Below are 13,408 nucleotides of genomic sequence, written 5' to 3' on the forward strand. Positions count from 1 at the left end.
CTAGGACACGTCCGATCTCGGACGTGTCCTAGTAGGGGGGGGGGCGCAGAGTTGGCGTAGGCCCCCTCGTGGCCTCCAGGTCTGCCGTGACCCCAGAGCCCTCTGAGCGGCAGTATCTTGGGTTGCCTCCCGGCCACCCTCCCTCCCAAAAAGCAGCCAGCCTGGGTTGGACATAGCCTCTCTTTAATGAAAGTCATGGGGACTTGACACAATGGGTCAGCTTGACCAGGGAAGTGTGACACGGGAAGCAGGTCAGATGCTGTCGTCTGCTGCCATGGTCCCAAGAAAGGACAGGTGTGCTGGCTGGGGGCTCAGAAGATGTCAGGGACGATATAGTCAGTGTAAACACCGTCGATCAGCCCTGCCCCATTGTTGTGGACGAACCAACAGGTCACCTCAGCCCCGTGCCGGGGGTCCTTGCTGTAGTCTTTTTGCAAACCCCTGGGGAGATACAAAAAGCTGGGGTTACCTTTTGGACCAAGCAGGGCTGCACCCCCGCCTCCAGAAGCCCACTCCACCTATGTGACACCTGGTGCCCCGACCAATGATGGGACCACCAAAGGCAGAGATACTGGGAGAACAGCCCACCTACCTGGTGACCGTCAGCTGGTGGCTCTTCACCACCATTGTGGCATCTGTCTTTGTGGGGTCAGAGCCTGGGTGGGGGTCAGACACTTTATAATCAAAAGGGTGGAAGAATTGTCCTGGAAAGGCACATTGGAAGCAGCAGTTACCACTGGGGGGCCCTCGTACTCAGCAGGTGCTCACCGGAGGGTTAGAGAGCTGCCTGAATGTTTTTTCTTAAGGGCGTGACTATGTCTGATATGTTTTGGCATCAAAAGCCACCTTGCGTTCAGCTGCTATAAAGAAGCAGGTATATTGGCAGGTGGTTGTACCTCTTACCTTTTTGGACCAATTCCAAAAGAATCTGGCTGGGAAGAGAGGTCTGAGGGGTAGGTGCCCACAGACAGCAGGGTATGCAGGAAGCCGCAAGGAGAAGCCGTGTGGCCAATGACTCACCCCTCCCAGGAGGTCTCGGGGACCTGGTCTGTTGGGACCTTTCTGCTAATCGGATCTCTCTCCCTGTTCGCCCCCCAGGCCCACATAAGCTTTAGTTTCACCTTGTGTTTGATCACAGGCTTTCTGAGGGACAAGACCCTCGCCAGGACAAGCCCTCTTTGGAGCTCTGAGCCTCGATGGCCAAGTTGGAGGAGGGCCCTCCCTGGTGCCCAGCTGCAAGTCTGACCCATGGCGAACCCACTGGCTGCCACCACACACCCCCTAGCTCTGCCTGCCGGGCAGGTCATACCCAGCAGCCCGTGTGTCCGTGCCGACATCCGGTGACTATCCAGCACATAGAAGCCCAGGAAGTCCTGGTGGACGGAACTCCCCTTCCACACCCGGTGCAGGACGACCTCAAAAGTGCCCCCATCCTCCACAGACACCACCAGGTTCCTCCTCCTGTTGATGGTCACTACCACCCTGCAGGGCCGGGCGGCCATGAGGGCAGGTGCAGCTACATGGCACCCCTCTCCATTCAGCCGCCCTCATCCTCCTGGATCCAGTTCTCATGAGCTCCCCCACCCCCTCACTCCCAGATGGAAGGGTGTTACCTGCTACAAGTTGGAGGGGGGGAGGCCTTACAGTGTGCTAGGCCCTGTGCCAAGCCCTCCATACAAGCTGCATCATTCATTTCTCACTCAGATCCTATGAGGCTCAGAGAGGGTAAGGAACTTGCCCAGGGTCACACAGCTGGTAAGCAGTAAAGCCAGGACTTGGACTCCAGCCTGTCTAATATCAAAGTCTGTGTTCTTTGACTGCCACTCATCATCTGTGTCCTCCACATGGACTCTGCCCACTTCTCCCTATAGCTCTGCCACCGAGCATCAGCTCTGGTACTTGGCAGACTTTGGTGAATGAATGAGTGGAGGAAGGAATAAGCACAACACAAGGCATGCTCAGACAGGTGCTGAAAGAGAAGCCCAGAGAACTCTGGAGTTCAGCAGAGAAGAGACGAGGTGGGTTTCAGGGAACAGGTGGTCTTTGTGCTGGGCCCAGGAGGTGAGTTGGCTTTGTTTGGTGGTGATGGGGAATGGACTGCGGGGCAAGGGCACCATGGAAGCCCAGGCATGCAGGCAGCTGGGCCTGGAGCACGGGTCCGGAAACAGAGGGAAATGGGTGGGTCTACGGGGCCCCACATGTCTGCCCAGCCCACACGGAGGTCACATGGATGTCATTCACTGACATGGCTCAGGGGACAAGGGCCCGGCAAGCTCAGGCAGCTCAGCTGGCTCTGGGGCTTCATGCCTTATCCCTCCCCACCCCTGCCCTGGCCTCCGCACCCAGGCCCTGGCCCCATCCTGGTTACTCATGCTGCCGCAGTGAAGCCTGGTCCCTCCAGGAGAACACGGGTCCACCCGAGCCAGGGTTCAGTGTAATGTTCTGAGGAGTCACTTCCAGCTGAAAGCCCGTTGCAGGGTTCGCGATCCCCAGCCGGCCAAAGTATGTGCCCTCTTGCTGCCCAGGGCTGCTGGCCTTGTTGCCAATGAGCTGCCCATTCACTGAGAAGCCTGCAGTAGGGTGAGGGACCATCCGGGTCAGGGAGGGCCCAGCTCTCGCTAGATGCCTGCCAGCCTGCCTTTGCTCATGCTGTGCCTCCCCCCTGGGAGACATCCACACTCCACCCATGCTACGCTGGCTCTGAGGGTCTCACCTCCCAAGGGCTGGCTTTCAGGATTATCGGAGGCCACAAAGCACCTCTCCCGGCCCCTCTCTTCCCACCACACTAACTACCTGCTACTTAGCCCTTGCCTCTGGGCCATGCCAGAGGTCTTGCCACCCCAAGGATAGGACTTGGATCTGCTCCTTCTCTGTGGCCCTAATCCGTGACACAGGAGCAGGTAACAGAGGCCTCCTACGACCTGAGCAGTCCCAAAGCCCCCTCCTTGTCCTCACTACCCCAACACAGCCTGTCTCACGCTCTGAAATTGTCATCTGAGGATTTGTTCGCCTGTCTGTCTCCCTTCACTAAACTCCACAAGAACAGGGACTTCGGCTCAGTCCTGACCGCACCCGTAGGCCATAGGAGGTGCTTAGCAAACCCTTGCAGATGGCCTGACCAGACTGGGAGGGAGGGAGAGAGAGTGGCCCCCGGACGGACAGGGAGTCATTCCCACCGCCTGAGCACTGCTGGGGGATGGACTCAGAGGCTCCATCAGGGAGGCGGGGCAGGATCACTACGTAACTTGCAGAACTTGGTACAAAATGAAAGTGAGGGGCCCCTTGTTCAAAAAAATGTTAAGAATTTCAAGACAACTAGAGCAGAGTATTAAACTGAGCATGGGCCCTTCTAAGCATCGGGTCACACGTCCATGAAGCAGGTGCCATCTAGGGCCCAGGCAGGTAGATGGGAGAGAAGGAGGCAGGTTGAGCCCAGCCAGGTGACTGGGGCACACAGGCTGTGGGAAGTGGAGGCCACGGCCACTGTCCTGTCCGTGGCTGGACGCTGAGGGCAGGGGAGTCCAGGCCCCACCCTGTCTGGCAGGGGGCATGATGTCACCCATACCTGTGTCCGGGTCCTGCACCAGGCTGAGGACCACGCCGGGCTCCTCATTGATATTGAAGCACAGAGGATCCTCCTTCTGGGGCACGTGGATGAGGAAGTGGGGATCAGTGTCCACTGGGGGCATAGCATGGAATCCGTTAGATTGGGCATCGGGCAGGCAGGCTGGGGCCGGCCAGGAGCAAGGCAGGGGTGTCCCTCATACCCTCCCCAGGACTCACCTCCGGTCACTTGGTTTGGCAACTGCTGGATGTTGGAACTGGATCGAGTCGGGGACGGCTGCAAAGCCGACAGCACGAACACTGGCGGGGAGTGAATGGCATTTAGGAGGACGGTACCCTGCTTCCCTGCAGCGGCTGGCTCCTCTTCCCAGGCCCCTCCACCCAGGCGGCAGGCCTGCAGCCACAGAGCAGGAGTGGCTGCCCCTGAGGCCTCCGGGTGTGCTGACCCCCGGTCTGTCTCCTTCCATGGGGACCTGGTGGAGCTGGTGGCACAAGGGGTCGCCAGGCCCGATCAGGGGGCTGTTCTGAGGGTCCCGGTGACAGGCAGTGAGGAAGCCTCAGGCTGTCTGTCATTTCCTCCTCAGGCAAGTAGGGGCTTTGCTCAGGACTGAACGCACAGCCCGAGGGACAGCAACGTGGGGAGGAGAGAGGTAGAGATGTATGTCGGCGGGATGTGGCCTCTTACTCTTTTTGTGTCCCAGCATCTCTGTAGAGGACAATGACAGAGGACAGCATCACCCTCACCACCCCACCTGAGAGGCACACACCTCATTCCCCAAGGGCACCCCGGGCCCAGAGGCCACTCAGGCCTCGGCCGACCCTCCTGCTGGGGTCCCAGCCCACTCCTGGGCACTCCGCCTCCCCTCCCACCCCGGCCGCCCGGTAGACACAGGCTCACACAGAGGCCCGGAGGGAGGCTGCACAGGGGCTCCCCAGGCACACAGGGGGCAGCAGCTAGTTCGTGGTGAAGGGATGGAGGATGTGGAGCAGGGAGCCCCGTGCCTGGTGGCTGGAGCACGAGCTGCTTGCCCAGCCACTGGAAGCCCCTCCTGAAAACCAACTTGATTTAGAAACTCACCCAAGGGCAGAGAATCTGGAAGGGAGAGAAGGGGAAGAGAATTAAAGCCCCGGAGGTTTTTGGCCCTCAGAATCTTCCCTAGACCCACAGCCCACCCATTTACAGAGCACATACCCTCAGGGGGCTTGTCGATGACGGGCTCCAGGCCGTCCTCGTCTGTCATGCCCCTGATGGTCATGGAGGTCAGCGGGGTCACGAACTGGTAGGCCAGCGACATCTGCAGGGCCTTGGCCGTCACGTCGGCCTTCTCCTTCCCCTCTAACCTCATCCTGAGAGACACAACACCTGCTCCAAGCCCCGCAGCCTGGACGACAGCAGACTCACACTCCCTGGCCGTTTTTTGCTCATTTGTTCACTCACTCACTCATTCAGCAAACACGTGTGGGGCACCTGCAGTGCTCCTGTCCCGTGGTTGCCTTCAAGGACCTCATGATTTAAAGCCTTCGCATGGGGAAAACCTGGAGATGTGGTAGGGCTGAGGGATGTGTCTCAGAAAGATACAGAGAATTAAACCTCTGTGAGATTCTGGGCAAGTGGTCTAGCTTCTCTGCACCTCAGCGTGCTCATCTGTGAAATGGGGATAATGAGGGAACTGCCCTGCGGGTTGTGGGGATGAACCGAGCGTGTCTGGACACAGCAGTCCCATTGAAAGGGCAGCCTCCCCTTGCCTGGCCGCTCAGCAGGGGCAAACCGTGGCCCACCCACACTGTTGACTAACTGGTTGATATTAACCCAGTGAGCAAAGCCGAAGGCCATGAATCTGACCTGCTCCCAACCTCGAAGGCCCAGATGCATCCCTTCTCCGTTCACCTCATTGGTCCAGAGGCCCCGGTGTCCACCCCCCCCGCACGGGTCCTACCGCTTGGCCAGCAGCTCCTGGATGGTGAGGTAGGCCCAGAGGCGTTCCACGTGGTTCTCCAGCATGTGGCCCCGCTCCTGGAGCAGTTTCTTCATCTCCTCCTCATCCACCAGGCAGGTCGTCTTGAATTCTCGGCCCTCCTGGGGGTCACGATGGGGAGAGGGGCCGAGCACCATGAGGAGCACAACCACTGGCCGGCGCTCCAGGCTCCCAGGGGCCCCACACCTGTGCCCGGTCTCTGTGTTTCGTCCACCTCACTGCCCTTCCCCGAGCCTGCTCTCTTCACCCTCACTCAGACCCTCATCCCACAAACGCTTGCTGAGCACTCTCAGTGGGGCAAACTGGCCTCGGCTCTGGGGATCCCAGGGATGGGAGGAGCAGGCCCTGCCCCCTGAAGTTACTCTCTCTGGGGGCTGCCATCAAGCAGCCAGCTGTTTCCACCATGTTCCACTCCTCCAAAGGCCCACCACATCCCCGCGCACAAATGCTGCTCTCTCCCAAGCCTCAGGAGCTGGGACTTGCCCGCAGAGGGTGTCTCATGCACCGGGCACTGCGCGACATAGTGCGGAGAGTCTTTCATTCGCTCTGCACAACTCTCCAGTGCAATATCACCCTGTGCTACAGAGAGGGAAACTGAGGCCCAGAGAGCTGGACCTATTAGCTCAAGGTCACCCAGGGTGGAGCCAGGGTCCAGCTCAGCTTTCTTTACTCAAAGTCTCGGTTCTGAACCCTTGACCACACAGCAAGGTGTGACTCCACAGCCTGTGGTCGGGGTCCGGGTCCCACACGCCTGTGACCCCCGCGGTGTGCACACGCACACACATGCTGCACTGTGGCACAAAGCTGGGTGCACGTGAAGTGTTCAGGAAAAGGTTGTCAGGTGACAAAGAAGACACTGGTCTCTTACTCTCTCATGCCTTGCGGGGAAATGATGTAAGGAGTAACAGGTGATCCATTTTTGGTCAAGGGACTACAACTACAACCAAGGCCACCTTGGTCCCATTCCAGCCCCTCGCCAGGATGCCTGCATGCGGGAATGCTCAGGCCTGGGGGAGAGGGGGTGGCACGGTGCACGGGTGGGGACACTTCTCTGACAAAAGAGAGGCCTGGGGCAAGGGGAACAGGGGTGGAGAACAGGTGTGGTTTTGGAGCCTCTGGGTGCTGCCTGATCTTTCCCCCCTCCGCAGCCCACTGTTTACCCCACGGGCCAACACGTCAGCCTTGAAAGTGCCCAGTTTGTGGTCTTCGATGCGCCCGGCCACCACGATCTCCGAGCCTTCGTAGTACTGTTTATGGTGGTGCTGGGTCAGGGCTGAGACGGCGTCCCGGGGGTAGAGCAGCGCCACGTCCACCAGGAGGGGGTTGGCTACCTGGTCGTAGAAACCCTGTAGGCGGAGGTGGGGCACAACCTCAGAGCTGATGGGTCCCCGTGGGCACCCAATGGGAGACCCGCTCACAGAGCGGGGTGTTGGGATCCTCACTCTGCAGATGGAATTGCAGGCTCATAGGTCTTAAGGAACTGGTTTGAGATCACACAGCTGATTCAAACCGCACTCAAGAGCTTTATCTGCTCCTCTGGGTATCCACGTGGGCTCCCCAATGGCTCGCCTGCCATTGACGGTGCGCTGTGGGGCGAAGGGGGTGGGAGGAGACCTGCAGCTGCTGGGTGGCGTCATGGTCCTCATAAATTCTCTGGGCCTGTCCGTTGTTCTCCATGGACATGATCTCCAGGAAGTTCAAGTCCACGTTGTGGCCAAAGCCCAAGTTGTAGAGCGGGAACCTGCCCCGGATGGCGTTGCGGACGTTCTTGAGGATTTGGGAACGGTCTGTCACCCCTGCAGCCACACACCCAGGCAGGGCCAGGATACTGAATCACAGGCATGTAGGGCACAAGGGGCCTTTGGGGCACACTCTCTGGGGGCCAGGCCTCCTGTCTCAGACCCCCGCCTATCTCCTGTCCCCACCAGCATCTTGAGGCAACATCTCCTGCTGGCTCAGTGGGCGACTACAAAAGACAGGATTCTGCTCTAAACCCTCCCATAGGTCATTGCCATGGCCTGTGAGGCCCTGCCAACCTTTCCACCCTTGTTCCACCTCGTCTGCACAGGCCTGCTGTTTTCAGGCAGGCCCTGCCATTGTACACACCTTTTTTTTTTTTTGCTCAAGCTACTCCTGCTGCCAGACATCCCTTCCTGCTTTCCTTTTCTCCCTTCCAGCCTGAGCTCATGGGTCACCTCCTCCAGGAGGCCTCCTGGGACCCTGCCTGGGCCAGATGCCCCTGATCCTATAGCCTCCTGGCACCCTGTTCTTTCAGGGCCCTCAACAGAGGGACTGCTCCTGGGTCTGGCACCCCAGTGGACCCTGTGCTCCTTAAGGACAGAGGCGAATCTTATTCTCTTGGTATCTCTTCTTGGTCCCTAGTCCTATGCTTGGCACACAGTCGGTGCTGAATACCTAGGTCATTAAACTCAACCTGGGAATCCTGCCTATCATCTTGGGATCTGAGTAACCCTGTGTCATGCAGATACTTCCCCAGGTACCCAGCTCAGCATAGAAGTATGCCTTGTAACTCCTGAATTCTGTCTTTAGATCAGACAGGCTTGACTTTGCCCTGAGCCTTTCTGCACCCCCTGTAGCATCTCCAGTGGCTGGATTTCCAAGCACAGCTCGAACGCCTTCCGTAACAAAGAGATCACCACCTCCCAGCCCAGGCCTTGAGGTGCTTACCCTCTGTGGGCTCGCCGTCTGTCAGCATGATGAGAATGGAGGCATGGTTGCTGAGTTTGGGGAGGCTCCCATGAGCTTGGTTCAAGATCTCGATTCCCCGGAGCAAACCTCCATTCAGGTTTGTGGCTGCAAAGGAAGGAAAGTAGGCCAGTGTATGCCCTCATTCCAAGAGGGCAGAGGCGACGCCAGAGTGACTCGAGACCCCTGCCCTTACCCCCAGCCAGGAAGAAATGCCGCACGAAGTCTTGAGCCGCTCGAAGATTGGCGGGGGATGCCTGCACCAGCGAGCCCCTCCATGATTGCACTTCAGACCCAAAGAGGACCAGGTCGAAATAGTCCCCTGGCCGCATGTCCCCCAGGATTTTAAGGAGCGCCTCCTTGGTCTGTAATGACAGGACAGTCGGTGGAGGGACATGGCCCCAGGAGAGTGTCTCCTGTCGGCTCCAGGTACGCATTTGAGAGATCCACAGGGCAGAGGCACACAGTGGACAAGTGGGAAGGGATGGACAGGACAGACAGGTGGTGTCAGAGAGGAGTGTCCTGTGGAGCCCCGGGGGTGGATGAGGGGACAGAGAAGGCAAGGGGAGCCCGCATGGGGAGAAGAAATGACCAGGAGCTCAAACAGGGCAGGATCAAGAAAGAGTGTCTAAAACTCGGCTGGTGGAGCCATGGCTCTCAGAGCATCGTGGGCAGTGGGCTGTCCCTGCTGCCAGACACCTCCCCAGGGACAGCCATGATCGCCCCTGGCATGTTCCATGTACCCCCCATCGCTAGACCCACGACCCCGCGAGCATCCCACTGTGCTACTGAGGAGAAGGGGATCCACCTGCCTCGGTGGTACTGTGAGAATGGGGCTGATGCCAGAGCCCCCGACTGCTGGGAAGAGCAGAAATCCGAAACCCAGACTCTGGCGACAAACACCAGCGTGGGGTGGGGGCTGGGGCTGGAGAAGCTCCTTCTGGGGGACTTGCTTAACGCCGCAGTTTACCTGTTTCACTTTCTGGCCTTCCATGGAGGTGCTAATGTCAATCACAAACACCACGTTCTTGTTCAGGTTCGTCAGGTTTTGGGGAGCGAAGAAGTGGGCAAAGTGGTTATTGGCAACCTGAAACACAAGGGAACAAGTGAGGCCCTTGTCACAAGCACCCCCTGCCTGGGCCTCTGAGTCTGGGGCTGGAAGCTTCGGGCTCACCAGGAGGTCGCAGAGTTGGTCTCGATTGACATCGTAGGTCACCTTGAAGTCCCCATTCAGCAAGGATGTGGAGCACGTGGGGCAGGATTGCTGCTGACCCACAGTAGGGCGGAAGAGCACGTGACCCTGGAAAGGCGGAGGGTGTGAGCACACACCTATAAGGTGGTAGGAGAGAAGACCTGTTTCTTCGCGTATATGCTTCTGAAACATTGGGCTTTTCTACAAGTGTTGCCACTTTGGGTACAAAATAAAAGCGGTATGAGAACAAGAGACATCGGTCAACTCAAACTGTGGAGTAAAGAAGCAAGGCTACAACACTGTGCTGGAAAACAGAACCCCCCCCCTCCGCCCCCCACCACTGTAGACAAAGAACAGAGGCTGGGAGGAAGGACCCAGGGTGGAAGCTGGAAGCTAAGATCTGGTTCGACTTGGTGTTGGTGCTCAGGGAATTAGGGATGGGTTTTACTCAATACTTTTCTAGACTTGTAACTTTTTGTTTTTTCCTTAAATACTTTTTAATTTTTACTTTTCATTTATTTGTTTGTTATAAAAGTAAGATATACTCATCAAAACCCCCTCCAAAACTTGAAAAGGATGGCTAGGAAGACACAGACCCACCCCTTGGTCCCCTACTAAAAGCAAGCTTGTTTGCTAATACTCCGGGTATCCAACTTTGTTTAAAAAAGAACCCTTCCAAAACTGTAAGAAACATTTCCTTTACGTGAATTATGATGGAGTCACTACCAAAGGGAAGTGGGAACTAAAGGGTTTGTTCCTGGCTCCAGTTGAGAGCAAACTAGGAAGCAGGGCACTGGCTGGGTATTACCCACTCATATGCCACAATCGGCCAGGACCAGGGGAAGGGGCAAGCAGGGGACTTCAGGAATTCCTGCAAACGGGAGGTGCGTGGCAAGTGGTAAGTGGCGAGGTAGACCAAAGCCTTCCCAAACTGAGTTCTGTTTCCTAGAGCCCCGGAGCTTGCGATCCTAACTGCAACAGCATCTGAGATTTCTTCATGTGCCCTTTATTTCCCTGAATGCTTTCCCATGGGTGTGACACAGCAAAGAGGAAACTGAGGCTCAAGCAAGTCAGCAGCTCACCCCAAACCATGCAAACCAGCGTGGGTGCTTCCCCAGCCTCGGCACGCAGGCTTTTGCTAAGTTGCTCTGAGAACCAGGGGTACCGAGTTCCCTGGGATACCTACCGTGAAATGCCTATGTCCCTCACTAGGGCAGCCTGCAGCCCCTGCCTGGTTCCCAGGCCAAACCTGGACACTCCATGAGGGGTTGAGCCAGGCTGAGAAGTCCCAAGGGCCTGCCACCACTCCAGCCATCCCACACACCTGTTTCCCTGAGAAGGACTTCTTGATGAGTTGGCTTTCCAGTTCCTTGGGGAGGAAGGAGGCCTGGGCATCCAGCTTGCTGATCCCCCGAGGCTCAAAGATGTCCACGTCGATCTGCATCATTGAAGCCCCCAGGCTCCCATTGAGGCCACCATCAAGACTCAGCCAAGAGCCAGCTTATGTCCTGGCCACCCACCCAGCCATCAGCACAGGGCCTGGCATGTTGTAGGCACTCCAAAAACATAGGCCAAATGAAGGTGTGCAAGCCTGGGCCCCTCAATTCGGCCACCATTGAAGTGCCAGTGACAATCACAGCCCCTTTGGCTGCCCGGGCTTTCTGGTCTACCAACTACTGGGACATTCAATATCTCTCGTGATCCTTGTGGTAGCTCTGGGACATGCAAGCAGCCCCATTTAACAGATGAGCAAGCCAAGGCTCAGAAAGGAGGGGGAGGCTGGTAGCTCCCTGCCCACAAAGAGCCCACTAGAGACCGCCCAAGGAGTCAGTCCCCTTCCCGTGTGCTCAGGCCTGGGACGCCACCTTGTGTGCCCTGAGCCAGGGCTCAGAGCCACGGTGAGAGAGAGGCAGGAGCCCTGCTCCCAAGATGGCTCCCCTGCAAATGGTCACCTGCAATCTACCTCGAAATGATGCACCAGCTGCTTGGGCTTGACTTTGATGACAATGTCGTACTGTTTGAGTTTTCGCTTCAGCACCTCCTCGTAGGTCAGCCGGAATGTGGCCTTGCTCCGGGGCCCGATGGTGAGGTGGATGGTGAATTGCTCCATTGTTCTCCCCGAGGCCCTGGACATAACGCCATTGGCCACAACAGAACAGACAGACGGTGAGTGACATGTGGGTCCTTGTCACCTAAAGCATGGCCCTCAGAATCAATTTCTCTTACATTCATGCTACTCCCGGGTCTCTTGCCCTTCACCCTTGTCTTAATTGGATGGTCAGGGTCAAGGTCAGGGCCCAAGGACAGGGCCCCCTTCTCCCAGAGGCTGGTCTGAGAGGTAGGCAGGTCGGCACCAGCCTTGTCCAGCTCACCTGTACTGGCATTTGGGTTCAGGCAGCTTGCTCACTTCCCATCAGCCTGCGGCTGTTCCCCAGCCAAGGCCACCTTGCCGCCCTCAGGTCCGTCCTGGCTGGGGAGGGCGGCACCAGAGACCGGGGCAGCAGGGGTCAGAACTCACCTGACAAGGCCGGCATTCTCTCCAGAGATGGCAGCTTTCCGGTACTGCTTCCACGCGGACACTTTGTCCTTTATGTCCCCGATGAATGCGTTTCCATCTGCTGTGCTACAGAGAGGAAGAAGCCCTCAGGGGAAGTGCCCCTGCCCCTGACCACTAAGGTCCTTCATAGCTGAGATCCTCCCAGCCCAGACCTGGAGAAGGCCTGGTCCTGGTGAACACTCATGGGAGGCACCTCCTGCCACCTCCCACTGCCCACAGAGTTTTTCGGGGTTCCCACGGCAGTGAGGGGGGCAGCCATGGCCACAGAATCCAACAAGAGATCTCGGGTGCGGGCCTTTGCTCCTTGGGCCCTCTCCTGAAAACATACTGTCAGAGGCCCCACTTCACTCTCCAAGATGGGAGCCCAGAACAGACCCAAGCGGCTTGACCATCCCCTCCGAGCTGGTGCTGGCCTATGGCCCTTTTGGAAAGAAGGAGATGGTCTGCACTGTCCAGCCACCCAGAGCCATGGCTTGGGGCTGGGTCTGATGAATGGACAGCTCTGGGTGTGGGAGTCAGGCAGGCACGCACATGGCAAAGTCACTGATGAAGGCCGTCTTGGGGATTTCCACATCGAAGGCCACTTCCTTGGCTTCATCGGCACTGTTGACCACTTGGCTGGTGATGACATAGTGGGCAAAGCGAGAGGTGACTTTGCAGTTGACTTTCAAACTCCGGATGGTCACGCCGTCGACGGCCTAGAGTGAGATGTGAGGGGGCTGTGGCTGGGAGGGGGGAGGGGGGCCTCTGAACCAGTGAGAGACCAGCCCTTCTGGGAAGACCCACTCTAGCCTCTCTGTCGGAGACCACACAGTGGGGCGTGCAAACCCCCATTTCTGGGAAATGGAGTCCCTCTGCCCAGGGCGCTGATAGAAGGGCACCCCTTGAAGCATGGGGGAAAACAGGCTGTAATATGGCCCCACCACAGACCCCTTTGCAGAGACTCTCACTCACTGTGTCCACAGTCTGTTGCTTCTGTAAAACAAAACCGGGACAAGTGTGAGTGGGAATGTGCAGGGGACCATAGCTTATCTGCTAAGGGGTGGGAGTGGGACACAGTCTGTGTCCTCTACCCCTCAGCCTCACCTCCCCCTCGCTGCTTGGACATCACCTCTCTGGTCAGTGGTGGTCAAGGTGGGTGGGGGTGGCCCCGGGCTCTGGGGTGAGGGTCTTGTGTCCCTCCTGGGCCCATCCTGGCCCAGCTGCCTGTTTCTGGCCTGAGGGTTTACCCACATACCTTGCTGACTTTGGGCCTGCCTGTGGGTGAACCCTGAGTGGGCATGGCCTGCAGGACGAGGAGGGAGGCCAGGTACACGCACAGTAGCGCCCGCAGCCCCATGGTGCCGTCCATGGTCTCAAGGCTCCGGCTGCCTCGTCACTTCGCTCAGACCGTTAATCAATAAAGTGCTAGAT

At 57.9% G+C, this 13,408-nt stretch overlaps 1 protein-coding gene across 1 annotated transcript; it reads right to left on the reverse strand.

Moving 5' to 3' along the window:
* Nucleotides 1-166: 166 nt before the first annotated feature.
* On the reverse strand, nucleotides 167-13,358 carry ITIH1 (inter-alpha-trypsin inhibitor heavy chain 1). The gene is made up of 22 exons (XM_021695107.2): nucleotides 13,233-13,358; nucleotides 12,950-12,970; nucleotides 12,527-12,693; nucleotides 11,957-12,061; nucleotides 11,402-11,564; nucleotides 10,763-10,876; nucleotides 9,421-9,546; nucleotides 9,217-9,333; nucleotides 8,443-8,611; nucleotides 8,229-8,354; nucleotides 7,155-7,336; nucleotides 6,701-6,886; nucleotides 5,502-5,641; nucleotides 4,757-4,911; nucleotides 4,643-4,657; nucleotides 4,250-4,270; nucleotides 3,784-3,864; nucleotides 3,566-3,679; nucleotides 2,369-2,570; nucleotides 1,310-1,482; nucleotides 593-704; nucleotides 167-441 (listed from the first exon to the last, which is right to left on the reverse strand). Exons 1-22 carry the CDS (start codon nucleotides 13,344-13,346, stop codon nucleotides 312-314), a joined length of 2,733 nt encoding a protein of 910 aa, XP_021550782.1. The 5' UTR covers nucleotides 13,347-13,358; the 3' UTR covers nucleotides 167-311.
* Nucleotides 13,359-13,408: the final 50 nt, after the last annotated feature.

The sequence above is a fragment of the Neomonachus schauinslandi genome, chromosome 1 (assembly GCF_002201575.2).
Source record: "Neomonachus schauinslandi chromosome 1, ASM220157v2, whole genome shotgun sequence".
NCBI classification, from domain to species: Eukaryota; Metazoa; Chordata; class Mammalia; order Carnivora; family Phocidae; genus Neomonachus; species Neomonachus schauinslandi.